The 27049-nt window shown below is 34.8% G+C and overlaps 4 protein-coding genes across 4 annotated transcripts; 2 read left to right on the top strand and 2 right to left on the bottom strand.

The window, feature by feature from the left end:
• Positions 1-117: 117 nt before the first annotated feature.
• On the bottom strand, positions 118-2630 carry LOC125220011 (probable anion transporter 3, chloroplastic). The gene is made up of 7 exons (XM_048122119.1): positions 2245-2630; positions 1575-1801; positions 1144-1492; positions 1000-1044; positions 772-918; positions 439-576; positions 118-344 (listed from the first exon to the last, which is right to left on the bottom strand). The coding sequence occupies exons 1-7, from the start codon at positions 2386-2388 to the stop codon at positions 141-143; spliced, it is 1254 nt and encodes a 417-aa protein (XP_047978076.1). The 5' UTR covers positions 2389-2630; the 3' UTR covers positions 118-140.
• Positions 2631-14022: 11392 nt separating this feature from the next.
• LOC125223902 (protein OCTOPUS-like) lies at positions 14023-16146 on the top strand. Its single transcript, XM_048127210.1, has one exon. The coding sequence runs from the start codon at positions 14023-14025 to the stop codon at positions 15967-15969; it is 1947 nt and encodes a 648-aa protein (XP_047983167.1). The 3' UTR covers positions 15970-16146.
• A 112-nt stretch (positions 16147-16258) lies between these two features.
• On the bottom strand, positions 16259-18929 carry LOC125223903 (protein NRT1/ PTR FAMILY 8.1-like). Its single transcript, XM_048127211.1, has 5 exons — positions 18811-18929; positions 18416-18527; positions 18108-18325; positions 17469-18025; positions 16259-17140 (listed from the first exon to the last, which is right to left on the bottom strand). Exons 2-5 carry the CDS (start codon positions 18519-18521, stop codon positions 16291-16293), a joined length of 1731 nt encoding a protein of 576 aa, XP_047983168.1. The 5' UTR covers positions 18522-18527; positions 18811-18929; the 3' UTR covers positions 16259-16290.
• A 5351-nt stretch (positions 18930-24280) lies between these two features.
• LOC125220068 (laccase-4-like) lies at positions 24281-27022 on the top strand. Its single transcript, XM_048122190.1, has 6 exons — positions 24281-24445; positions 24909-25060; positions 25138-25382; positions 25493-25621; positions 25705-26634; positions 26746-27022. Exons 1-6 carry the CDS (start codon positions 24356-24358, stop codon positions 26874-26876), a joined length of 1677 nt encoding a protein of 558 aa, XP_047978147.1. The 5' UTR covers positions 24281-24355; the 3' UTR covers positions 26877-27022.
• The last annotated feature ends 27 nt before the right edge of the window (positions 27023-27049 follow it).

Below are 27049 nucleotides of genomic sequence, written 5' to 3'. Positions count from 1 at the left end.
TTAATACACAAACTCGAAAAATTGTACTGTATTTTTTTTTTCTCACCAAACAGAATAGTGTTTCATCAGTTTATAGAATATACTTATTTAAATGGCCACATTAGAACAAAGGTCATGTAAGGTTTGTAGAAACAAGAATGCTAAAAGACTCTTTCTCCAGTAGCATAGAGATTCCAAAAGATAGTTGCAGCAAAATAGAGACAAGCAGTTAGAGTTAAGAATGCTTGAAAAGATCCCAGCCACTGCACAAACATTCCTGTTGCTATTGTACTCACTATTGCTGCTACTGTTCCTGCTGAATTTGAAATCCCTTGTAGAAATCCAGCATATTGTGGTGCTATATCCTGACAAAACAATCAATCCAATTAGTACATTATTATTACATTAGGATTGAATCCAAGTAGTACTATATGTTTTGTTTTAAAGTTGTGAACTCACATGCATATTCAGTAAGAACCCAGCTTGACTGAAGGAGCTCAGGCTGAGACCCATTGTCATGAATACGGCCGCGACTGCAGGGCTCGTGGCGTAGTTCAAGCCAAGCAATGCTGTCCCGGGTCCAACGAAACCGATCGACTGGTATGAACAAGCAGTTTTAGCAAAGAAACTGATGAAAATATTCCCAAGATTCTATGTCATGTTTTTAGCACCTAATTCTTTTCTTGTTCATGTCACAACATAAATGTCACTAACAGCACAACCTCAGTTTATTGATTTTGTACATAAATAATGAAAAAGTTGTACTGGAATAATTCAAGATCGGAGATTTACCTGAGTGATTTTCCTGATGGATGTTATTGAGTAACCGGATTTGATTAAATAATCAGACATCGCGCCAGCAATGTAGCCCGAGATGGCCATTGTTCCCCATGGAACTGCGCTAAACCAAGCCGCCTCCTTCAATTTTACACCAAAAACCTAACACATCACCAGTAAACTTGTATTGATGAATTGCCATATCAGAAAAGAGAAGTATGTATGTAACATAATGCCACTCACAGTATTGAAATAAACTGGCATCCACGACAAAAGAACGAAGTAGCCCTGCATCGAAGAGCTTAAAGTGAATAACATACAACGGATTTCAACTTTCATATCAAAGCAAGAATGTGGAAAGCAATTGATTAAGAAGAGAAATCGAACCCAATTATTGGTGATATTAGCAAAAATTATTGCCCAGGTTGGCATTTTTGAGAAAAGAAGGGTTAGAGGTGGAAGCTTGCCCTTGCTCTGGCAAGGATCCGATTTCCCGGCTTGGATCAGCTTCAACTCCGATTTACTGATACAAGTGCTCTCTTGTGGATCGTTCGGGACCCTATATGCCCACGTAACCAACCAGAGAAATCCGAGAAATGTGAAGAGAATGAAAGGACCGGAGATCCCTACAGACGATATGGCCAGAGGTGTTACGACCAATCCAAGGACGTTCCCTAGCTGGAAACCTCCCATTGATATTCCAACTGCAGTGGCTCTTTCATTAGTCGGGAACCATCTGAGAAGCATACAATCAACAAAACATCATTGACTGTAATCTGCTTACTTAACGTTTCTCATCCAACACGGGAAGCTAGTACCTCGAGAGAATATTATTCATTGAGGGTAGAGCTACACCTTCTGCGAGTCCAAAGAAGACACGAACAGCCAAGAGACCAGTCGTGGAGTGAATTGCCGCCCATGGAGTGAGGAGAGTAGCGAGAGACCACAAAGCTGCACCGATTGCTAGAACTTTTCGTCCTCCATGTTTATCCACCAAAGCTCCTCCTATAACTGAGGAACACATATATCCCCACAGAAAGGATGACTATAAAGGAACAACATCATGTGATTAGCAATGTACTAAATAAACATTTTGTTCATAGCAATGTAAGATCATCTTCAACCAAGTTTCAACAGCAATACAGTCAAGAGTGACACATATGCAATCTTTGGGATAAAACATCTATTTTTAGCTTCAATTTTCCTAAAAATAGACATTGAATGCCAGATCATTTGACTAATGTTTTCAGCATTTGACAAAGCAATCTCATATTGCATTTCAAATTTACAATGGTCAATCACCGAACTTTCAAAAATAACCAATGTACATCATAACTTTGATATGGATTTGGGGGGAAATTGTGTATGACCTAGAAGCAATGAAATGAAATCATCCAATTTTGTAACAAATTGGCCAATCAAGCAATGAATCAAAGCTAGTATAACACTAAAATTGAAATACATACACACATATATATAAGCGTGTACCTGGACAATGCCCAAGAAGGAAGTGGTCCAGCCATTTTTGGCGGCAAGGGGGACAACGACGACCGACATGACGACTCTATCTGCGCTGCACAAGCACATGACAGCCGCCACCAGCGCCACCACCTTGAACCTCTCGGCCGCCATGACGATCGCGCTCTATTCCCTTCTTCCTACCATTGCTCTGTGATTCGACAAATTGGGAAAATGGTGTTTTTTTTGAGATTTGGTGCGGAGTTGATTTCTCCCAAATGGGAAGTTGACTAATAGCATTAGCTGTTTTTGCAATTCATTGAATTTAGCTGTAATTGCGATGGCGTAGGTCGTAACGCTTGCCATCAACGTGAAGCCTATGGCTAGGAGAGAGAGAGAGCCAGGAAAATGGAGGTCGCTCTGCTCAGAAAAAAAAAAAAAGAAAAAAGAAAAAAAAAATACTATATATTTATATATTTGGATTTTTTGGTAGTTAATATGGTTCTGTTAGTTATTATTGTCAGAAGGAAAAAAAAAATTATATAAAATGAAAAATGCATTGCCCCCTTAACTTTTTTATTTGATTGTGCACTTCTTTTATGGGATGGTTGATATGTAATTATAACGAAACAAATAAATGGTTTTACTAAATTATCACAACTTCACTAAACTACAAAATGTACAACTTAATTCATAAGATATTTCTTTCCTCACTAAGATTTAGGGCTAAAATAGTACTCCATCAACCCATAAAAAAAAATGTTTCACTTTTCTATTTAGATTGTTCCAAAAAAAATACCTCATTTCCATTTTTTTTTAAAAAAATATCTTTCATATTAATATAAATATTATATTTTCCTTTTTCACTTAATATACAAAACAAAACCTCTTAAATTTCATGTCATTTCATAAGTATGTTGGACAGAGTAAATACATGGAGTGAATGCCAAGCATGTGGACTTTTCGATATATATACTAATACAACTTAGGTCGCTTTGATGATTAAATGAGCTTAATTGGTACAAGACGAATACCTTCCCAATCAATAAATTGGAGTTCGAATCACCTTAAAATAAATGGAAATGTTATTTTTTAAGAGAAAAGATAAGGACTTTGGTCTCCTTACAATATTGAAATGTTTACCAATGTTTGCCAATTTGCCAAAAATTAGAATAACGTTGATTTTTTAAAAAATCCCTTTTATCAACGAATGAAAGACAGACCAATTCTGCTGGGCCAAAGATACAGTTTGCTTTTCATTAACGAGATATATATTGGGTTGAGTTAGGTAGAGCCCAGTTATATTTATTTTGGGTCTTGGTGATTGTTTAATTCTTTGTGACATTCAATATATCAACAGATACTGTAGTAGCCAGGACACCTAACTAAGAAAAGTTATTTTTTAGAGTAAACTTTATCACAAATTAATTTATTTTCTGGCTTTCTGCTATACGACTTCAACTCCAAATTTATTACTATTAGCTTTCATGAATTTTCTCCAACTTTTTTTTACTTGATGGATTTAATTTGCATGTCAAAACTGAGTAACTGAGATTCCTGGTAGGTGATACAAGCCTAGGAATCATTATCTTTTAGGGCATACTTTAGCACATTTTGGCACTGAATTTAATATGTTTTGAAAGATTTTGTGTGCATATTTCAAGAAATTGGGCTTAAAAAGTTGGTCTATTTCAACATGCATATTGGTATTCCCAGCCTGTAAAGCTATTCTTGGGTCCATTAATTATTCAATGCACCACAAAAATAAAATAAAAATAAAAATAAAATAAAAATAAAAATAAACTTGAGGTCGAGCATATTGATGTTTCATTTTTTATTATTACAGATAAAATTTCAATAATTCATCAAAAAATGGGTATGCAATACTAGTATGATTATTTAAAGAAGCATGGCCTAAAGGAGAAATTAAAAAATTTAGTCTTTTTTTTCTACAAATATAGGCTCTTTTTTTCTTTTTTCTTTCCCACACATGGCTTATCTCTTCAATGCATTATTCAAAGAAAAAGTAATGGAGAAAAGCAGAAGATGGCCATTGCTTTTTCTACCACCTTTGAAAATCAAATCTCTCTCTCCAAACACACAAACACACATTTGTAGAAGATCTAAAACCATTCACACTATGATCAGAATATATAGGGTTTGTGGGAATATTTGTCAATCCCCAAGAATTAGTATTATACCTAAAAATTCTGACTGCTGCATAGGTTTTGTCTGGCTTTGATAACATGCCAAAATCCACATTCTTTCTTGGGATTCCTTCACTCAATCTTGGATAATAATCATGCATGGGTTTGGAGATTAACAAAAGCTGTTGAATCATGCCTTTGCTGGATCATCAAATCAAGATTATTAGGGTTTCTGCATGCACAAATTCTTGAAAGGAAGAAAACTCAAACCAAAAATCAATACTTTTTTGGGTTTATAGAATCATTGCATGTGAAAATTGGATCTTTACCCCAATATCTATGCATATTGTTGGAGGTTTGAGGGTTTCAACTTCATAATCAAGGTTTATTTTAATCTTATTAGGTCAAGTTTTTTGAGGATACATGTGGTATTCGAATTCATCTTATCTATCACTATCAATGATATGTCCACTTAAGAAATTTTGTTACAATAATGCAATAGTATATTATGTTGCTTTAGTTTTCATATGTCTTAGGAATAAATTAATGTTAGTCCAAAAATAATGCAACACTAAGATACAATTTCTCTTTTTAGGTTAGCATGAAATATTTGGTTTTTGAATAGGCAAAATTTTGGTCCAAAATGAAGGCTTCTTTTTGTAGATGGTGGGATATCATTCACCACATTATTCTTTATGAGACAAAATGCATTTTTTGTGGGGCTAAGGGGGACCAAATCAAGGGTCCAATATTTCATTGCAATCATGGAACCTCTAGTAGCAATAGTTGAGCCTATAAGTGAAATCAAATCATTGGTAAGTAACTTTAAATTTGGTCTATTTTACCTCTTAACCCGGTTTGTATCACAAATTGTATATTTCTTTCAAGAAGATCTTAGATTATATCTTAGTTGCATTCAAATAACATATAGCATATCTTGTAGGGTGAATTGCGGGAAAAAACCATGAAGTTTAGTCAAATCTTATTTGCCTAACTTTAGCTGAAATTGGATTTGTTCGTAACTATCCATGATAACAATTTTTTTTTTGAAATTTATCTAATATGGAAGCCATGAAAATATTCGTTTGCATCACCTTTTTCACCATGGAATGATTGAGAAAAAAAATCCAAAACGTATAATTTTTTCACATTGATTTCAAACTTATGAAACATACTAGAATTTGACTATATTGTAAGTTATTTTTTTTCTTTGACAATTTGCCCTATATTGTCTGAAATATGTTAAATTTTTTGTCATGGTTTGCTTGATTAATTAGACTCGATTGTGCTCCGTAATCCCGAGGACTAATGACAATAATTGCTCCAATTAATAATATTAAGAAGGATAATAGTATTATACAGTAATAATTTTGAATATTATCATGTTTATGATTATGGTCAATAATTACATATCCCCTCATATAAAACACCATTATTTTTTGGATGATGACTTTCCCGAAATTGGTGGAAGGCCGCGCACGCGTGCATGTGTGTGCCTTTGATTTATTAATTATTTCATTCATGTATTGCAATATGAGTGAATATATTTATAGATATATTTTGTGTCCCTACAAGATCTAGTCGCCACAATATTAATACTAGTATATAGATGTGGACAATGAATTTGAGATAAATATAAATAAAAACAAGAACTTGTATCTCATCATTTCTTTTGAATTTAAATTGAATGTATTGATATGTATATACTTTACTATAATAGTATTTCTCTTCCATAGTGTGTGCATTATCATACGAAAACGAGTTAAATGATATTTTCAAGTGCTCGAATATAGATTTTTAAATGGACTACGAGATACCATTAAATATTAATTAACCCAATTTTGGCTATAGTGAATTTAAAGTAGCATTTTTTAAAAACAATAAGTGATAAAGTTTGATCTCTAAATTTCACTACTTAAAAGAGAAAGCTTTGTCGCTTGGAGTCTTGGAATTACTTAAAAATGACAATTCAAAGTTAGTTTGATTAGGCTGGGATTTGTTGACTTTAAATCTTTAATACTACTATTACCTAATAAGACCACACAATTGTGAATTCTAAGTAGCATTTTTTACAAAAAATAAAAAAAAATCGTGATTAAGTTTGGTCTCTAAATTTCACTACTTAAAAGAGATAGCTTTGTCGCTTGGAGAGTGGAATTAATAAAAAATGACAATTCAAAGTTAGTTCATTTAGGCTTGGGATTTGCGGACTTTAATAGGAGTACTACCTAATAAGAACACACAATTGTATATTGGATAATAACCTTCCTAGCTTATTCACTAATTTTTCTTTCCTTTATTTATTTTGGGTAATTATTATTTCAAGTGGAAACAAAATGAGGCTACGGGGGCTAGACTGGGCCCCGTAAACAGGGAAGAGAATTTTTGTCTAAATCCTACATGAAAAAAGCAAACAAAAAACATGAAATGACAAGCCCTAGAGATAGAAAGACAAATATTTAATACGTTTATTATTTTTACTTAATTAAAAATGAGAAAATTGGCAAAAGTAAAAGCTAAAGACAGAGACCCACTTTACGTCTAATTCCATTCTATCACATAATATTATACATCACCCAAACAATCCACAGTGGGCAGTGTCTTTTCCTATTTCTTTTCTTTTCTTTGGGTAATTTGTATTTTTTGGAATTTAAATAGATTAAAAAACATTAAAGGTGAATAAATGAGGGTGAATGGGCCCTCGTGAATGCACAACTGGAAAAGTGGGCCCTACGGCCCGACTACAAAATCGTCTCGTGAGTCATAGTGCTGAGTCACGGCCCGTGTGATTAACTCTTGTTTTCCTGCACGGTAATAAATAATGTAATTAAAATTCTTGGATTTTAGTTATTTTGTAGCAAAAAATAAAGCGGATAAACAAAAGAATAAATAATGCCTCTGATAAATTCCAATTTTGTGCTTTTTCCCCGGTAATAATATGATTTCGAATAATAGGTTTTGATATTCAATAACTCAATTACAAGATAGGGAAAATTGCCGAAAAAATTACTCTTAGAGTTTGATCAAATTTTGTACGTCTTGTAATTTTTAAAATCAAACCGGAAAAATCACGAAATTTGTTAGCAATTATATATGCCATGTTGAATTTTTTTTCGGTGAAATTAAACTGGTATGAATATGATATCACCAAATATCATATGCATGTGAACATTTATGCATGTAAATTATACGATGTGATTTTTTTAGAAAAAAAATAAAGTGATTGGTTTGAAAAATATAAATAATACTGCATGGAGGTAGTGCCTAGTGGTTAACAAAATATCCGAAAACTAACTATTCATTCTGCACCAAATTAAAAATCTAAAATTTAATTGGCTTTATACCTAAAACAAATCATAGTGCAAAAATTAAGTAGATACATTTGAAATTTGATTACATAAGTATGTTTACTAAAAATAGATATAGATAAATAGTAATAATATCTAATTTTTCTAAACCGTAATAATTATTTACTAAAATACTATAGTTTATGAGTATTTTTTCTGAATATAACCTAAACTATAGTGGCAAACTCTCCGTGTTGGTTGCATATATATTGCGGTGACCCGTGAATCAAAATATGACAATTTGATTGTAATTTTAACTACTATCATTTACAAACTAGTAGTACTAGCCATTAAAAGAAATCATATGGATATATACATATATAGATATAGAGATCACGTCAGAAAATTGGCAGCCATAAACTTAGCAGATTGTAATAATGAAGTACGTGTGACTCATCGTATACACACGTAGATACATACACACACTGACAGTTAACATGCACGCATTTACGTGATTGCTTAATTACACACATGCACTCTCAATAAAATAGTAGTACTCCTAGTATTTCCCTTCAAGCTGAAAAAATTATTTTGTACATATTTTTCTTACCAATTAAACGAATAAAAAAACAATGTGTATGAACTATATATGATTGCATAAAGAAGCATTATCTAATGGAAAAAAATGGAACATATATTCATGTATTACACTTTTTTCTGAATAAAGTAATAATCAATATAAATCTAGTATTATGTTTTATTGTAATTAATCGAATTATCGTTGTAGCTTTGTAGAGGCTGCGACTGATTAATGCATAATTGAATGACTATGCATGTATTGGCGTTGCATTATTAATGTCTATACACAATATAAATTAATTTCTCATCACTACATTAATATTTCCATATTGTTGTACCAACCTGATCGGTATTAAACTATGAATTAGTTTTCGATTTAGGTCAAAATTTAGATGTTTACCTATAGAACTCGTATAAATTGCTCTTTTTCTTGAAGAATTAATTTTACAAAGACTTGAAAATTCCACATTGCTTATGTATACGCATACTATTCATATTATACGTTTTGCGGGTAGCAGGTACCCCATGTCCGACGGTTATCCTATATTGCTACTCTTTTGACGGCCCTATATATGTAGTACCATAACTCAACCTTAATTAGTTACTGTATAAAATAGGAAAAACTTTATTTAATATAGATTTTTGTTTATTTATTTACATGAGATGCGAAAGTGGATCACTGAATCTCCCTCTAGAAACTATATGAAAACATTTGTAATTGACCCCTTTTTATTTTTTTGTAATAGAACCTTTGCACCGCAGAATTTATGAAGTTGAAAATCATGTTTACCTCTTTCCATAAAAGCATGCAATTATTCCCAACTCAAAAGTTGGTTGTATTTACCATTGTTAATGTTGGTTTAATATCATGTATCATTTGATAATCTTCTTATCATGATGGTAATCAGTACCATCATTGTAATGTAAGTACATATATACTGTATATAAATATGTAGTCTATGCCATAATTAAAAGCATTAATCTATTTGGGAATGTTGTTAATTTAAGAGCTATTTTTTGGGGTCATTTTAATTTCTTTTACTAATATGAAAGTACGATGTGGACTCATATGGTCACACATGTGGTGATCATATGTAATATGTACTAACAAAATAATAATTTTGTTTTAATAAATGCAGCCATTATTATTATGTACTACTAGTTGCGAAGCTCGTGCCTATTTATTTAAACAAAAAAATTATTAATCGAATAAATACGATTATATATTTGAATGTAAACTAATAACAATGACGACTATATATTAATTAGATTATGCAAAATAATGAATTGCAGCAAATGAGATGGAGAAAATGCACACGATTTTTTTTCTGAGTTCATGTGTGCATATGACTTACTCCATTAATATACTATAAATGCCATAAAATCCTCTGTGTGAGTGCATTTAGTAGCTTCATTATATTGAAAGTTAGTTGGTAGTTGGAAAATAATAGCAAATATTCTTTACTTTCAATTGAAATTCTAATTTAAATATATCACTTTAATTATTATATCCAAAATTTTACAAACTCCAGCTTGTATAAATCATCATGATCTTATATAGTAGTAGTATTAATTTACAAAAACTCTATTTATTCTTAATCTATACTCTCATGTCATGCAAAAAAAAGAATACTTTATTTGTCTTTATTTATTTGAAGAAATTTAAGATTTGAAAATGTTAGAAGTCTCAATCGGTGATTGAGCCCCAAATTTAGATATGTTTCCATAGTAGGAACAGTGTGTGCATAAAAATCCAAAGGAAAATAAGAAAGAAATAAAAATATGGAAAACAAAATTGCAAAAGCGACGGAAAAAGAAACTCCAAAAACAAAAAGAAACCACAAAACGAGAAAAGGAAAAGTAGAGAGAGATAGCAGAGAAAGGGATTTGAGAATGCAACAAATTCAGAGAGAGAAAGAGAGCGTGGTGGCTTTTTCTTTTTCTCTCCGACAGGAATCTTTTAAATTCCAAAGTGACTTCATAATCCAAATTTCGAAAGAAACTAAATTAATATTTTTAAATACACAAATAGTACTATAATATTTGCCATTATATTTGGAAGTAATGAAGTTGAAAATAAAGAGGTGTTTAAGTCACTTTAAAGCAATTGATGGACAATAGACACTATGTACAGTACAACAAGTTAATAAACAATTAAACTTGGTCTGACGGCAGTAACGTATTCACACATATTAATTAAACATTTAATTTTCGGTAAATTGCTAAAAAAAAGGTTATAGAGTTCGGTTAAATTCTTGTTTGTTTTACAATTTTTTTAAAAAAAATATCCAGAAAAACTATTTTTAAAAATAGTCAGAAAAAACTATGATGATTTATTTCAACTATCCCATAGTGAAATATTCTAGTCTTTTAGTTTACATGCAGTGAAATATTCTAGTCGCATGCGTATGAATACACAACATTGTTTAAATTCATCGATATCGATATCGACATCAAGATTTGATTTTCTATTGCCATATTAGATACTTACAAATTTACCAGGAAATTTCACAATGTGATTATTAAGAACAAAATATATTTTTTTGGAAATTTCACAATGTGATTATTAAGAACAAAACCAATTTTATTTTCAGGAGGATTTTCAAAGTTACGGACATATATGAATTTATGAAAAAATATATATTAATTCTAAAACATAGTATGTAGTATTAGGTAAACAAAGTTTGTGATCAAATAAATATTAATTCAAAAACATACTACGTGATATTAGGTAAACAATGTTTGTGATCAAATATACTCTCACTATCCATGATCTAGGATGTTACTATTACTATGCATGTAATGAAGATTTGCAAACAATGTAATAAAAAAAATCTTTTTGATTATGATAATAAATATGAAAATAGTGTGAATTACTCCATATGTATGTGAAATAATGTCTCATTTTGATATTTTAGGATGTTCGTGATTTAAAGTTTCATTTACCTTTTTTATAATTTTAAGTAAAGGGACCCACCATCCACCTAACTCAATAAACTCATGTACAATGTATTATAAAACCAATTTATAATCTATTTCCCCATTTTTCTTCACAAAAACAAACAATTTTTTAAAACAAGTGTCGAGTCAAAATGAGACTATAAATGACGGATGGAGGGAGGATGAAAGATAAACATAAAATGATGTTAATTATGTTAATCGAATCAAAAATGGCAAAAATAGGTAATGCTGTATTTAAAAATTGTAGTATAACACTATATATTTACCCTTTTACTTTAATTAAAAGAATATATATTGTCACATATTTTTTTAAAGAGTGAAATATTAATTAAACATGATACATTCATTATTTCGGTCACCAAATTAAAGAGTGATAGTATAAATGTATAATAGTAGTAATTCGTTATATATGTAATAAAATTTGATTATTATTCCATTATATCTCTCTTTCTATATAGAGAGACGATATACACATAGAATTACATTTCATGTTACAATTGATGTTTATTTGTAAATTTCATTTGCACAATATTTAATCTTATGTATGCATCATTCTCCATTTACACTAATATGATTCAAACCAGATGTTTATCCGTGAATCATTTACGTAAAATTTAATGTCCTGTAAAGAAACCGTTCTCAATTCTTATATATATGTAATATTCGTTTAGGTTACATTGAAACCATAATTATAGTTTTCAAGAATACAGTGACAAACAACGAAGCACACACCATTATTATAACAAACGCGTTACAAAAATTGTTCAAAGCAATTTACTATTTTCTTATTTTTTTTTAATCTTTCTCTCATATTTTATTAACTTCATCTATTCATCCATCTTACATTACTTACTTTACCTATTTGTCTATCAATAAAATTATAAAACTAGTGTACTACTTCTTCCGTCGCATTTTAGAGTCCCGGATTGAAATATTTCATAAATTATATTAGGTCTCATATTTCACTAACTTTTTTTCATCCACATTTTATTACTATAAAACTAATATAAAAAAAAATAAGACTCACGTTCCACTATTTTTTTTTACCAACTTTCTTTTACATTTCTTAAAATTCGTATCAAATTCAACTGAGACTTCTAAAGTGGGACAAGAGAGTATTTTTTACGGCGGAAGAGACTACTTCTTTAATTTATGTAATTATCGAGCACAACAAAGCACACTTTTAAATCGAAGTGTCATACAAATTGTTCAATGCAATTTGAATATTACATAGTACTACTACTTATTAATTAATGAGTTAATTATATATTGATATCGGAATATAAGTCAATTCATGTCACGTTGTCGCATGCTTGATTAATGATTTATAGAATGGTCGGCGCCTAATAATAAATTACGACAAATCTAAGTATGCACACACGATTATGGACAAATTGATGATAGATGCTAAATTAAATATTTGTGTCATATTCAATTTTTTTGAAGGCTAATAACATCGTCATCCGACTCATCCGTTACTCAATAAAAGTGATAAATAACTAAATACTATACAATTAAAGATTAAAAGTTTAAAACAGATAAATTCAATTCAGTGTTTCGTCAAAAATATAGAGTTAAATTGTCCGTTCTCTTCATAAAATCTCCATTTTATAAAAAATTTGATTTATGTTTATATGACACAAGATATACTTAACAAAAAATAGTATCAATTGAACAATTATGCCAAAATAAGGCCGAAATACTACATCGGCCGGCCACTAAATAAGATTGTTGATATTGTCCTTTTTCTTCACAAAATCTCTATTTTATATATAAGGTATATTTGATTTATGTTTATACGACACAAGATATATATATACTTAACAAAAAATATTAATTAAACATGATACATTCATTATTTCGGTCACCAAATTACGCCAAATAAGGCCGAAATACTACATCGGCCACTAATAATTAATTAAGATTGTTGATAGGAGTATTATGGACAAAATAATTTAATGTAAAATTGATAGAATAAGAAAAATATAAAATATTATAATTGAAATATTATTGGTAGAAATTGAGGTACACCCGTGAGAAAATTAGGTGAAGAATTAAAAAAAATAAAAATTAACCGTGATCATGGGCGAAGTATCATTTTTTTGCAAATTTAATAAGTACTCGTTTTTTAGATGGCAACGTAGACGAGGTAAACTAGATCCATCAACTAGTAATGGGATGGAGATCATCTGCTGTGCTATTTAGCTCAACAGTCCATGCTGCTACACACACCATGCTAATTAGCACATCAGATGATCCCACCCCCTACTAATGAATTATACGGAGTACTATTTTTTTTTCTTTTTTACTCATATAACCCATAACTTTTCAGATTATTATTCTATTTTATTTATCCACCTATATATAATAGACTGATAGTAATAATTATGTAATTAATTTTCTTTTAATTCTACCTTTATTAAATTTTATATTAAACTTCATGTAATCCATTAAAGAGTGTGAATGAGGTATGATTTTATGGAGAAAGCTACACAAAACATAATTAACCAAATTTTCTTTGTTATAAATATGCAGTCAATGAATCAAATGCAAGAATTACTAATATAAATGAGTGGAATTAATAAATCCAACAACACATGCATCGGAAAATTCAACCATGGAAGGGCAAAACGGTACTTTCGAGTGTGCCAACGGAAAAAAGTGGAAAAGTGGGAATTTAAAAAGAAAGAGAAGTAAAAAACATTTCTCCTTCCCTTCGTCTTCTTTAATTCCTGTCTCCTCAATTTCTCTCTCTCTTTCACACACACACACACACTCACCGATGAAGAAAGCTTCACATTGCGGAGCGCAATGTTGTTAATTGGCGGGGACACATGCTTCCAACGGTTATGAATCAGCCCACTTCCGTAGACCCAACAGCGCCGCCGCCGCAGCCGCCGTCGCAGCCGCCGCGATCCTCCTTCAGCTGCGACCGCCACCCCGCCGAGAACTTCACCGGCTTCTGCCCCATCTGCCTCTGCGAGCGCCTCACCACTCTCGACAGCAACTCCTCCGCCAACACCCCTTCCTCCTCCCGCCGCCCCTCCTCCGCCTCCGCCGCCATCAAAGCCCTCTTCTCCTCCACCGCCGCTGCGAAACCCACCACCACCACCGCCACCACCAGCAGCAGCTTCTTCCCGCCGCCGAAGCCTGCGAAAGCATCCTTTTTCCCCGAGCTCCGCCGCACAAAGTCATTCTCGGCGTCCAAGAACGAAGCTTTGAGCCAATTCTTCGAGCCCCAGAGGAAATCTTGCGATGTTAGAGGTAGAAACACTCTCTGGTCTCTCTTCTCCCTCGACGACGGCGGCGCCTCCTCCAGCCAAAACCCCCCAAACGGCAAAAAAATCGGATCTTTAGCGGCGGAGAGGCCCGTTTTCGAGGAGACCGAGAACGACGACGATTTCCGTGACCCAGAAAATGTAGAAATTGACGAAATTGAAGAATCCCATTTGGAGAATTCAAGAAACGAAGTTGAATTCGAGGTAAATGAAGGCGAAATAGTTGAAGAAGAGAGTAATGTGAAGAAGATAAAGGAACACATTGATCTCCACAGCCAAGAGAAGAAGAGCTCCGGCGGAGGCGGGTTTTGGGCGGCGGCCTCTGTTTTCAGCAAGAAATGGCACAAATGGCGGCGAAAGCAGAAGATGAAGAAGGAAAACAATCCCACATTGCCTGTGGAGAAGCCCATTTCTCGGCAGTATAGAGAGACACAGTCTGAGATTGCTGACTACGGCTTCGGCCGGAGATCCTGCGACACCGATCCCCGATTCTCCCTCGATGCCGGGAGGATGAGCTTCGATGATGCAAGATACTCCTTCGATGAGCCCCGAGCTTCATGGGATGGTTACTTGATTGGAAGAAGCTTCCCAAGAATGGCACCAATGGTCTCTGTGATGGAGGATGCTCCGGCCGTGCCTGTTTCACGGCAGGATATGCAGATTCCGGTGGAGGAGCCACCGGTGGTGCATTCTGTGAATGAGGGTACTGAGGTTGTTCCTGGTGGGACAGTGCAGACTAGGGAGTATTACTCGGATTCGTCCTCTCGGAGGAGGAAGAGTCTTGATAGGTCGAGTTCGATTAGGAAGGCTGCAGCCTCTGCTGTGGCTGATATTGATGAGCTTAAGATGATGTCCTATGCCAAAGTCTCTCCCACAACTGCAGATTGCTCTCATCCTGCCAAAGTTGTGGAGAGGGAGAGAGACTTGCTAAAAGACTCGAGTTTGCAGCATTTTGATGGTGTAGAGAGTAGTGAATTGGGTAGTGGTTATAGGGATTGTAGCAATTCTTTGATAGGGGGTGAGAGGAAGGAAGTGAAGAAGTCGTCGTCTAGGAGGTGGAGTTGGAGGATTTGGGGGTTCATACATAGGCGTGGTGGAGGCACGAGCAAGGATGGGGACGAGGAGGACAAGTATAGCAGGGTTAACGGGGTGGAGAGGTCGTTGTCTGTGTCGTGGCAGGACTTGAGGGGAGTGGAGAACAGAGATGTCGGGGGCCGGTTGAATATAAACATGTTTAGGAGCAATAGCAGTGTGAGTATGAGGAATAGTGGATCGCTTGGTGCGAGCATGAGGAAGCCTTCGGGAAGGAGTGGCAGGGATGGGTTTTCGTTTGAGAGGAACCGGAGTGTTAGGGGTTCACCTCCTAGCCATGTGGATAATGGCCTCTTGCGTTTCTACTTAACCCCTATGAGGAGGCGAGGGGGCGGAGGTGCGGGTGGTCTTGGTAAAATCAAGGCCAACGGCTCAAGCTCCGTTGCAAGGAGCGTGCTGAGGTTGTATTGAGGGTGTAAGGTGTTTGGTCTTAACTTTGCTGCATTTGTTGCTTGATCACATCTGCAACTATCTGCAACTGCTGGGTTTAGTTCTTGTATTGCAATGCATTTGTATCTTTTCATTGGGGTATACTGTTATTGGCATTTCAATAATGAGAAATTTCTTTTCATGTTTTCAATAATTCAATTGATGAATGTTTGTCACATCCCCTCCCTATTTGCAAGAATGTTAGGCACAAATTTTGTAGATAAATAAGGTCACATGATGTTCAAACAGTCTGCTATTAAGAAATGCATTACTACAATAGGCTAAGAACAAGAGAGAAAAGGGTCACTGCTGCAGAGCCGGCGACGGCGGTCCGGCCACCTTCTTGTAAGTGTACCACCTCGCAACCACCAGATAGGCCAAGAAATTCACAAAGCTAAGGAGTGCTAGCAGCCAGAAGAAGTAATCGAGATGACCCCGGTTCAGATTATCCGGGATCCATCCCAGTCGGCCATCTCGGGTGGTCACCTCAGTCACCACCGTGACTAAAAACGTACACAGATAGTTCCCGAGGGCTGTGGTGGTGAGGCACAGAGCGGAGCACAAGCTTCTCATCGCATCGGGGGCTTGGTCATAGTAGAATTCGAGTTGCCCTACGAACGTGAAGACTTCGGCACATCCAACGAGGAAATACTGAGGAACCTGCCAGAAGATCGAGATAGGAATGGTCTCTTGGTCGTAAAGGCCGTGGATCCTCACGTAGCGTAGCCGGTAGACCTCGAGTCCACCGGCCACGACCATTGCGAGGATTGAGATCATGAGCCCAATTCCCATCCTCTGGAGCTGCGTGAACCCCCTCTCGTGCTTTGTGTAGCGCCTGACAGCGCGTACGAGGACGAGATCGTAGGCGAGGGTGCAGACTATCACACTGATTGTGTCGAATAGAGAAAGTGACGCTGAAGGGATCTTGAAATTAGGCCCCATGTGTTGATCCATTGTGTTCCCTTGTAACACAAACATTGTGCTCATTTGGCTGTAAACCGCTGAAAAAACGATGCCCGTGGCCCACACCGGTAGTAGTCGGACTAGTGACTTGAGCTCCTCGACCTGTGTGATCGTGCAGAGATGCCACACAGCCGAGCCCTCTTTCTGGTCTACATCTTCTTTCGTCTTCACAGCCGCCTTGTCAAAGAACCTGTCAAAGGTTCATGTAACATATTACTCCCTCCGTCCCACAAGAATATACACTCTTTTCTTTTTAGTCCGCCCCACAAGAATATGCACTTTCTAATTTTGGAAATTCTTTTCTCTCTAATGAGGTGGGGCGTGAGACCCGTTCTCCACTAACAATACTTTAATTACATTCTCTTTCTACCTCTCTCTTGCTTTACCAATTTCATAAAAACTCGTGTCAAACCCAAAGTATATATTCTTTTGGGACGAAATATAATCGGTAATCATGTAATAGCATAAAATGAAAATTAAATGGATATGGTGAAATGAAATAAAAATAAAATATTTACTTGAATTTGTTGGTATGTTGGAGTTTCCTACTCCCCTTGATGTTTGACTCTTCCAAGTCAGATGTCTCGTGGAGGAGTGACACATCAGACGGGACCTTGACGCGGAATTTTCTGATGGACGCGATCAAAACCTGCGCGATACGGACGAGGGGGCTTCCCCCGGCCCTTTGGACCCGGTAAAGGCGGCTGCCGACGAAGAATGCGGCAACGGCAAGGGCCATAGCAGCGGCGGGTATCCCGAAACCCCAACCCCACCCCACATTCATTTGTATCCAAACAAGGACCGACGAAGCAATTAGGGCGCCAACGTTTATCGAGAGATAGAACCAATTGAAGAAGGAGCTCTTCCTCTTCTTCTCGTTCTCATCGTTCTCGTCGAATTGGTCGGCCCCAAACGAGGAGACACACGGCTTGATCCCACCGGTACCGAACGCGATCAAGTACAATGCCACAAAGAAAGTGGCGGATTGCGCCTGCGTCGGGTGGCAGACACCCGACGCGTCGCACTCAGGCTTTAAACCGCCGACCGAGGCGGATAAAGTCAAGAGTGCCATTCCCTACACAAATAAAAAACCATAATACATTTTTTTTAAAAATGAATGTAGTAAAATAAAGGGAAGAAAATTTGTAAGAACTTACAAGGACATAGATGGAGCTAAAGGTGGCAATGGTGTAGTATCTGCCGAGGCAAGAATCGGCGAGGAAGGCGCCGATTAGCGGCGTAATGTAGCAAGTTCCCGACCAATTTGTGACGTTGTTCGACGCGGTAACGTTGTCTTGGTTAAGACGAATTTTCAGATAGTTCACCAAATTGGTGCTCATGCCATAGTAGGCCAATCGCTCACAACACTCAGTTACTGCAAAATTTGATATAATTAAATTGAATGAAACAAATTTACTTAGACAAAAATGGTTCAATTTAATATAGGAGAATAAATATAAATCACCAAGAATAAAGCGGCAAGCCTTCCAATTTCCAGTTTTCTCTTTGTTAGCAGGCCTTTTGTAGATATCCCTTGTTCCATCGCTCGTGTATGTGCTATCTTCATCCATCTCTTACTGATAAAGGGTGAAATTCGAAAAATTAATAAATTCAATTTCGTTTAAATATCAAATTTAACATCGAAAGAGCAATACAAAAAAAAAAAAAAAAAAATCAACTAACCAACAACAAAAAGGAACTCACTTATCTCGTTTAGTAGAGATGTTGATCAGTAAACAACACAATTTCCTTCAACTTAACAATGGAAGAGGAATCTAATCGAATAAACATAAATAGCAAAATAACCAAAAGTCTTAAAATGCAATTGTAAAATCAATCAAAATAATGATGATGGCAAACCTGATTGACTGATGATAGCGAATTGTAATCACAAAGCAAAAACAAATGTAAAGAAAAATAAACCTTAAAAAAGGGTGATTTTGAAACAGAACAGAATATCCCAGTTCAGCACGACCTAGAATATGATTCGATAGAATCTAGTATTTAGGAACAACAATATATATTTCTAATAAATTTCATGGCCCAAGCCCATCAGATTATCATTATTACTAGTATTATCCAACATTAATACAAATTCCTTTTTGTATAAAGGTTAATATATTAAATACTAATTTCACAATAATTTGTTTGGTCCTAATCATAGATTAAATCGGAATAGTATTATTAAGTTTAGAATAATTTTGGATACGGTTAACCGTATCGAATTCGACTTGATAAGCAGCCTACAAATAAGGAATGTCAACGATATGTCAAATTAAGGCCGATTTATTCATTTATTTATTTTTTCCTAGCACTATTCTCCAATTTTATTTTTTCCTTTAATTCATCTTTCATCTGAAAATAATCAATTTCCTTCGACCTCTACATCACAATCTTCATCATTTCCGGCTAATTCTCACACAGTGTTGGCGACCAGTTTCAAAACGAAATCATTAATGTACAAATCATTAACATGACTGGACATGAAGTACCACCACATTCCAGCTGATGCTCTATTGAATTAGTAAATAACTTTAATTTCTTTTAATTTGTATTTTTTTTTCAAATATGAAATGGGAAAAATGAATAGTAGAAGTGTAGTGTGTATCACAGATTCATAGAATTTAGTTATAGTGTTTAAATGTAATTGTGAAACTTATAAAATAAGGTAAAACGAGTAGCTCTTGAAAATTTTTTTTTGCAAAAATTATACTCCCTCCTCCGTCAGCTAAAAATAGAAACATTTGAAATACACGAATTTAATACAAAATTGGTAAAATATGTGAGAAATAGAAAAAAAAAAAAAGTGTGTTAGAGGGAAAATGATCTCACCTCATTATATTGAAAGAAATTTTTAAAAAATAAAAATTTTATTTTTGAGAGATGGACAAAAAAAAGAAAATACTTTCTATTTTAGGGAATGGATGGAGCCCTCCATTCTTCTGAGAGTTGGTGTCTTCAAATTATAAGTTTGCACGTAGCTTAAGGTATGACCACACTGTTGGAGAATTGCTGAATCCAATTTAATATACGTCCTAAGCCCAAAGCCTTTAAATAGAAATGGTTTAGCCCATTAACATGGGATGGTAGTACATAATTTTATTAGAATTTCTCCAACAGTAATGTATGCTTCTAATTTTCGCCAATATTTAACTTGTGAAAAATTATAATAATAAATATAATTTTCTAATAATCTTGTGCAAAAAAAAATTGTCCTGATTAACTTGAGACTGGATAAAGTACAAAAGATTTGTAATAATTAAAACAATGAACTTCTAATAAAACAAAAGATTTTCGCCAATGTCTCGATAAGGAACTTCTTTTTTTGTCCTTTGAACTTAGTGTCATCCAATCAATAAATACAGTTTTAAATCTACAATTTGGCTCGTGGTCAATATTGGGATCCCTTGACAAACTCAATAGGTATAGCTGAAAGTTTGAAATTTTTGAATAACGTTCAATGTACATAACATGCACTAGTAAAATTAAAAGAAATATGGGATCGGAAAGAATGAGATGGATAACCTAAACAAACACCCACGTTGAGACACCTAATTTTTTTTGCTTACACATAATATTTCTTTGAAAGCTACCAAAAATTAAGTTCCATCGAAACTAGAAAGTGGGAAGGTGCACCCAAATTTTCAACAGTGAAGCTAATTGGTTGTAACCATCACGAAATAAAGTAACGCCTCGCTTTGGATGATTTAATTTACATTCATTTTTCTATTTTAAAACATATACCATTTCACTAATGCGTATATAGTTTTTTCTCAATTATAGTTACTAACCGACAATTTATCATATTATAGTTTTGAGGCTATTCAAATTTCAAACTATAATGTAAATTCTTGCAAAACTCAGTAGGCTTGGCCTACATTTTTGTAAACTCTTAAATTCATGAATCATGAGATTGTATTAATTACAAGTTGGAATTTGCATAATTGTTTTAACATATTATAGTACACACATAGTGGTATAAAATAAAAAGATGCATCATTATATACGCGCGTGTACATGTATATGCATAAATCATGGAATTTAATTAATATATATATATAGACCATATTAATTAGTTAGGATAAATTGATAAATAAATTACTAAAAAGATTGTAAAATTCTGCTTCATCTCACACTTTCAATAATTGAATTATAAATCATGAAGTTATTAATTTTTGCAATTATTCAATCTATCACTTTTCCGAAAAAATATATGATGATGTGACAACCAGTTGAATTATAAATCACGAAGTTTGTAATTTTTTTCAGTTATTCCATTTACTAATTTCCCGGTGAAACATATGATGATGTAACAACCAATCGGATTATAAATCGCAAGTTTGTAATTTTTACAATTACTCCACTTATCATTTTTCTGGCAAAATATATTATGATGTGACAATCACTTCTAAATACATGGAAATTAATGTTATGGCTATGTTAGAAATGTTACTCCGTATTTCTTTTCCACAGGATGAAGTAGTACTAATTACATTTGACTGAAAAAGTGATGGATGAAATAATTGCAAACTTCAGGATCCATGATTCAGTTTTTGAAAAGCATGGACAATAAAAAAAAGTTTGACTATTTCTTTTATAATTTTTTTGACAAATTTCTCTGTCAATACAATTTTATATACTAGGGCTGGTTAGGTATATATAAAATTATTAATTATATATAGGGTGGCATATGCTATACACCCATGCATAAAATATCAATTAGAGTGGCATTGAATTCTAGAATGTTTATCACGGGTGGACCAAGAATTAGGACAAATGTATGTTTTTTGACGGTAGGAAGGAGTGTTTTCCAAATTAGCTGAAAACAATGTAGCAAGACTTGTAATTAAGACTAAGTTGTTCGTTACCAAATGGAACCACAATTTGGCATGATAGAGCTTTACTCCTTTTTTAGCTATTCAAATATACGCGAAAGGAATCTTCCAACTACGCTTTCTTCTAAGCAAACTTTGATAGCACTCTCTATTTATTATATACTCCTATTGCTTCGTAAATTAACATTATATTTTATAGTGTGTGACACTGACACGAGTTTTATAAAAATTAGTATAATACAAAAAGAAAAAAAAAATGTTCCAAAATGAAAAAGAGAAGTATTGTTACTTTCATCAATATTCTATGCATCTTACATTATATTATAATCACATTCCATCTTGAATGAAGCCTATATATATAAACAATGATGTGTAGTACCTCATTCTACATTTAATTTGGTTAATTGATTAATTAGTCTGCAAAATAAATAAGTACTAGCAGTTTTCATTACATTAATCTACTTGTCTACTTGTCGTAGTTTTTTTTTCCCTAGCTTTGATTGGGAAGGAGTTTGTTGCTCCCTTTCTTGCTGTTTTGTTGTTGTTTTGTTTTTATTTGTACTCCACATCTCGCTGCTCCAGCCATTTGAAATAATAAAAAAATATTTTTTTGTAATATTAGGTTGGCTGATAATTAAATTTGTTTTGAATAGAGAGATGAGATGTGTTGCGTTTTTGTACGGAAGGAATATTAGTATTTAACATTACTCTATTCAAAATAGATATACACTCGATAAATTTTGTCGAATATACAATAACAATAAAGAGACAACAAAATTCCAAAAAAAATGGCTATATGCACATTTAGCCATTTTCAGCATGCGCAGCTGTCATATCAGTTGAATTGATAATCCACAATTAATAATTATACTAAATTTCAAAACCTCAGTCATTATTAATTTACAAAACCATTTTTCAGTTGTCTAAGATAACTATATTAAGTAATGACTAGAAAATAGCATATTGCATAGATCATGAAATTTTATGTATATCAAATGTTAAATATCACAAATTCACACATGTAATTTGTTTCTTGGGTTAAATTGTTGGCAACAACGCTTAAGTTTCCAATTTTGATAACAAAAATAAAGACGTTGCATTTGCAATATTAATTTATGTATATATTTCCAATTACCAGATTCCCAAATTAATTTAGTTAAACTTTGCATATCTTGTGAGTACATTTTAAAAGTACCATTTTCCCAATGAAACGATTACAAAAATATTTGTCCTATTTTCTACAACTAATATTTCTGTATTTTCTTCAAGTATTTGGTTGTGTGTGTTCGGCCTGTAACTTAATTAATTTCGAGATAGTGTTATGCATGATAATTTTTTTTATTTTTTGAGGTCTTCCTCTGTGACAAATTTATTCTTGGATTACGTACCTTAGAACCAACTCAATCTTACAAATAATCTCAAATCAGTTTAATGTTGAGTAATAGAATATGTATGTGTATACTTGATGTACGTATTCAAGAAGAAATGGGATCCATATATAATTTTTTCTTTAAATTGAAAATTAAAAAAGTTATACACCCTAACTATAGATTGATTAATTAATTAACCTAAATGTCAATTATTAATTGAAAATTGCTGAACCGATAAAAATTATAGCTCTGATGATTAGGAAACCGTAATTAAAACAATCATAGACTGCATAAAATATTTAAATTCGTTGTACGATCCGCTGACTACCCATCAAATCAAAACTAACTAAATTGGTTGTTAATGTTTTTTTGAAGTAAGTCCTCCGTCCCACATTGACATGAGTATGTATTTTTTCTTTTTTAATCCGTCTCACAATAGCAGAGATGCTTTGGTAGGAGGTACAATACAAAGTAATATTGACATCGCAGAAATTGAGGAGATATTTGAATTTGAGGTCGATGATGATGATGTATTAGGGTATTTTGCCCATAAATAAATTTAGGAAGTGTGATGTTATTGTGATTTTCGTCCATTATTAAGAACATAACAATCTATATATCTCTTATATTTTGTTATTACCTCATTCACACCCGATATTTAAATTTTTTTAAAAATCTATCCTATCTTCCACGTTACACTATTTTTTTACTTGACAAATGAACATAAATTTAAAAATTGCACATAATATAAATCAAATTCTTGTCACTGCCCTTTTTTTCTTCTAGGCTACACTCTTAATTCGTAGATAGAGGGGTTTTGAAATAAATAATTAGTAAATATTTCAATTTTAATATATCTGTTCATATATTTTTATCTTTGGACATGTTTTTTTCTTTTAACTTTTCTTCTTCCTTGTTCTTGGTTTTCACATATCTGGTACAGAATGTATGTATAGTGTGTGTGAGAGAGGGAGAGAATAACTTAGAATTGGGAAAGAAAGGCTTATGAGTGAAGGATTTATGGTTTCACCTAACGAAGTAACAAGGACGTCATGGCTGCAACTGAGCTTTCTCATCACCTATATATTTCCTCCTCCTCTTTTCTCATTCCCTATCCCACTACCATCTTCTTTCCCACTTTCAACTCATCAACAAATCTTCACTTCACTTTCACACACACTCAGTGTGTGAAACAAAACAATGGATTCTTGGATGATTAGGGTTTTCATCCTCCTATCTTGCTTCTCTCCTATGATGGTTGAATCCAGAGTTCGTCATTACAAGTTCAATGTAAGCCTTCCACTTCAAGAAACTATTTTTTGAAAATGTTACTGCAAAGTTATTTCATATTGTCTTGTAACCACTGTCAAAGAAACAGTCAAATTGCTAAGGACGTTAATTTGTGCTTCTAAATGTATTACTCACGTGTCAAAAAAAGGTCATTATTCTTAGGAATTTGATCACTTTTCTAAGATGGAATAATTTCTTATATCTTCGAATTAATCATATGACGAAATTAGCAGCATGTAGTCTCTAAATCTGGACAATGATTACATTCCTAATCGCTATCAAATTAATTCCAGTTGTTGGCCTACTTTTCAAGCTAATTTTGGTAACTAGTCAAATTACAAACCAATGGAAGGTTCCACCATATATACTGTAACGTAATCTATCAATAAACGACTATATTTTGATTAATTAACAAAATACTAAGTACTATAATAAAGATGTTAATTAGTCGTTTATGTGACAGGTGGTCATGAAAAACACAAGTCGCTTGTGCTCAACGAAACCAATTGTTACTGTAAATGGAAACTTTCCAGGGCCAACTCTATATGCTAGAGAAGACGACACCGTTTTGGTCAAGGTTGTCAACCATGTCAAGTACAATGTCTCCATCCACTGGTAAGCCACTTGAACTAAATTTTTGTTTACTATACTATAATATGAACAATTAATTATTGTTGGCGATGATGAATTAGGCACGGAATCCGGCAGCTTCGCACCGGGTGGGCTGACGGTCCAGCATATATCACCCAGTGTCCGATCCAGCCGGAGCAGAGTTATGTCTACAACTTCACCCTCACGGGCCAGAGAGGCACACTCTGGTGGCATGCTCACATTTTGTGGCTGAGGGCCACCGTGCACGGTGCCATCGTCATCTTGCCTAAGCTCGGTGTCCCTTACCCTTTCCCCAAACCCGACCACGAACGAGTCATCATTCTAGGTTAGCTCGCAATTTAATTATTATATACTAATACTATAATGAGGTAGTCACACTTTCTATTAGAATAATTTAATCATTTTTTAAAATTAAAACTCGTGTCGTTTCATTAGCTGAATGGTGGAAATCCGACACTGAAAATGTGATCAACGAGGCGTTGAAGTCCGGCCTCGCCCCAAACGTCTCCGATGCCCACACGATCAACGGGTACCCGGGACAAATCCCTAATTGTTCCACCACAGGTAACAACTTACATGTGGACCTATTATAACAAGATGAGATTGAATTTATCTTTAACATAATAATAATGCTTTGGTACAAATAGATGGCTACCAACTAAATGTGACACCGGGAAAATCATACCTAGTCCGCCTAATCAACGCTGCCCTCAATGAAGAACTCTTCTTCAAGATCGCCGGCCACAAATTCACCGTGGTCGAGGTCGACGCCACCTACGTGAAGCCCTTCACGACCGACACGGTCGTGATCGCCCCGGGCCAAACCACCAACGTCGTCCTAACGGCTAGCAAGCGCGCCGGGAAGTTCGCCATCGCGGCCTCCACCTTCATGGACACCCCCGTGGTGGCGATCGACAACCTCACCGCCACCGCCACGCTCCACTACTCCGGCACGCTGTCCGCCGCCCCCACCGCCGTCGCCGCCGTCCCCGCGCGCAACGCCACCCCGGTGGCGGACACCTTCTCCAACTCCCTCCGCAGCCTCAACTCGAAGACCTACCCGGCCAAGGTCCCGAAAACGGTTGACCGGTCGCTGTTCTTTGCAGTCGGGCTCGGGATCAACCCGTGCCCGACGTGCAAAGCAGCGAACGGGAGCCGGGTAGTGGCGAGCGTGAACAACATCACATTCGTGATGCCGACGACCGCCTTGCTACAAGCGCACTTCTTCAACATCAAAGGAGTCTACACCACCGACTTCCCGGGGAACCCGCCGACGCCGTTCAACTACACCGGAGCTCCGCCGCAGAACATGGCGACGGTATCCGCGACGAAGGTGTACCGGCTGCCGTACAACGCCACGGTGCAGGTGGTCTTGCAGGACACCGGGATAATCGCGCCGGAGAACCACCCGGTTCATCTCCACGGTTTCAATTTCTTCATTGTCGGAAAAGGATCCGGCAATTTCAACCCCAAAACGGATCCCAAAAGCTTCAACCTCGTCGATCCGGTCGAGAGGAACACGGTTGGCGTGCCGTCCGGTGGGTGGGTCGCAATCCGGTTCATCGCCGACAATCCCGGTAAATTTTTCAATCTTTGGGATGCACACTGATGAATAAATATATACGTCAATTATTAGTTATTACTGTAACTTAGTTAGTATTTGATCACACACGATTGAAATTGAACAGGTGTGTGGTTCATGCATTGCCACTTGGAAGTTCACACGACTTGGGGGCTGAAGATGGCGTTCCAAGTGGACGACGGAAAGGGAAAAAATCAGTCAGTTTTGCCGCCGCCAAAAGATTTGCCCAAGTGCTGAAAATTTTGAGCTGCCAATTCGAGAGTGATTTCTTCTGCTGAAGCTTGGAGAGAATGTATTATATTTGTTTGTTTCTCGAGTGAAAATAATTTGCTCGACTTATTTGTATCCTCAATAATTATCTATACTTTCATTTTCTATTGTCATATTCTTTTCATTCCAATTTTTTAATA

The sequence above is a fragment of the Salvia hispanica genome, chromosome 4 (genome assembly GCF_023119035.1).
Source record: "Salvia hispanica cultivar TCC Black 2014 chromosome 4, UniMelb_Shisp_WGS_1.0, whole genome shotgun sequence".
Classification (NCBI taxonomy): Eukaryota; Viridiplantae; Streptophyta; class Magnoliopsida; order Lamiales; family Lamiaceae; genus Salvia; species Salvia hispanica.
This window is presented reverse-complemented; position numbering and strand designations above follow the sequence as displayed.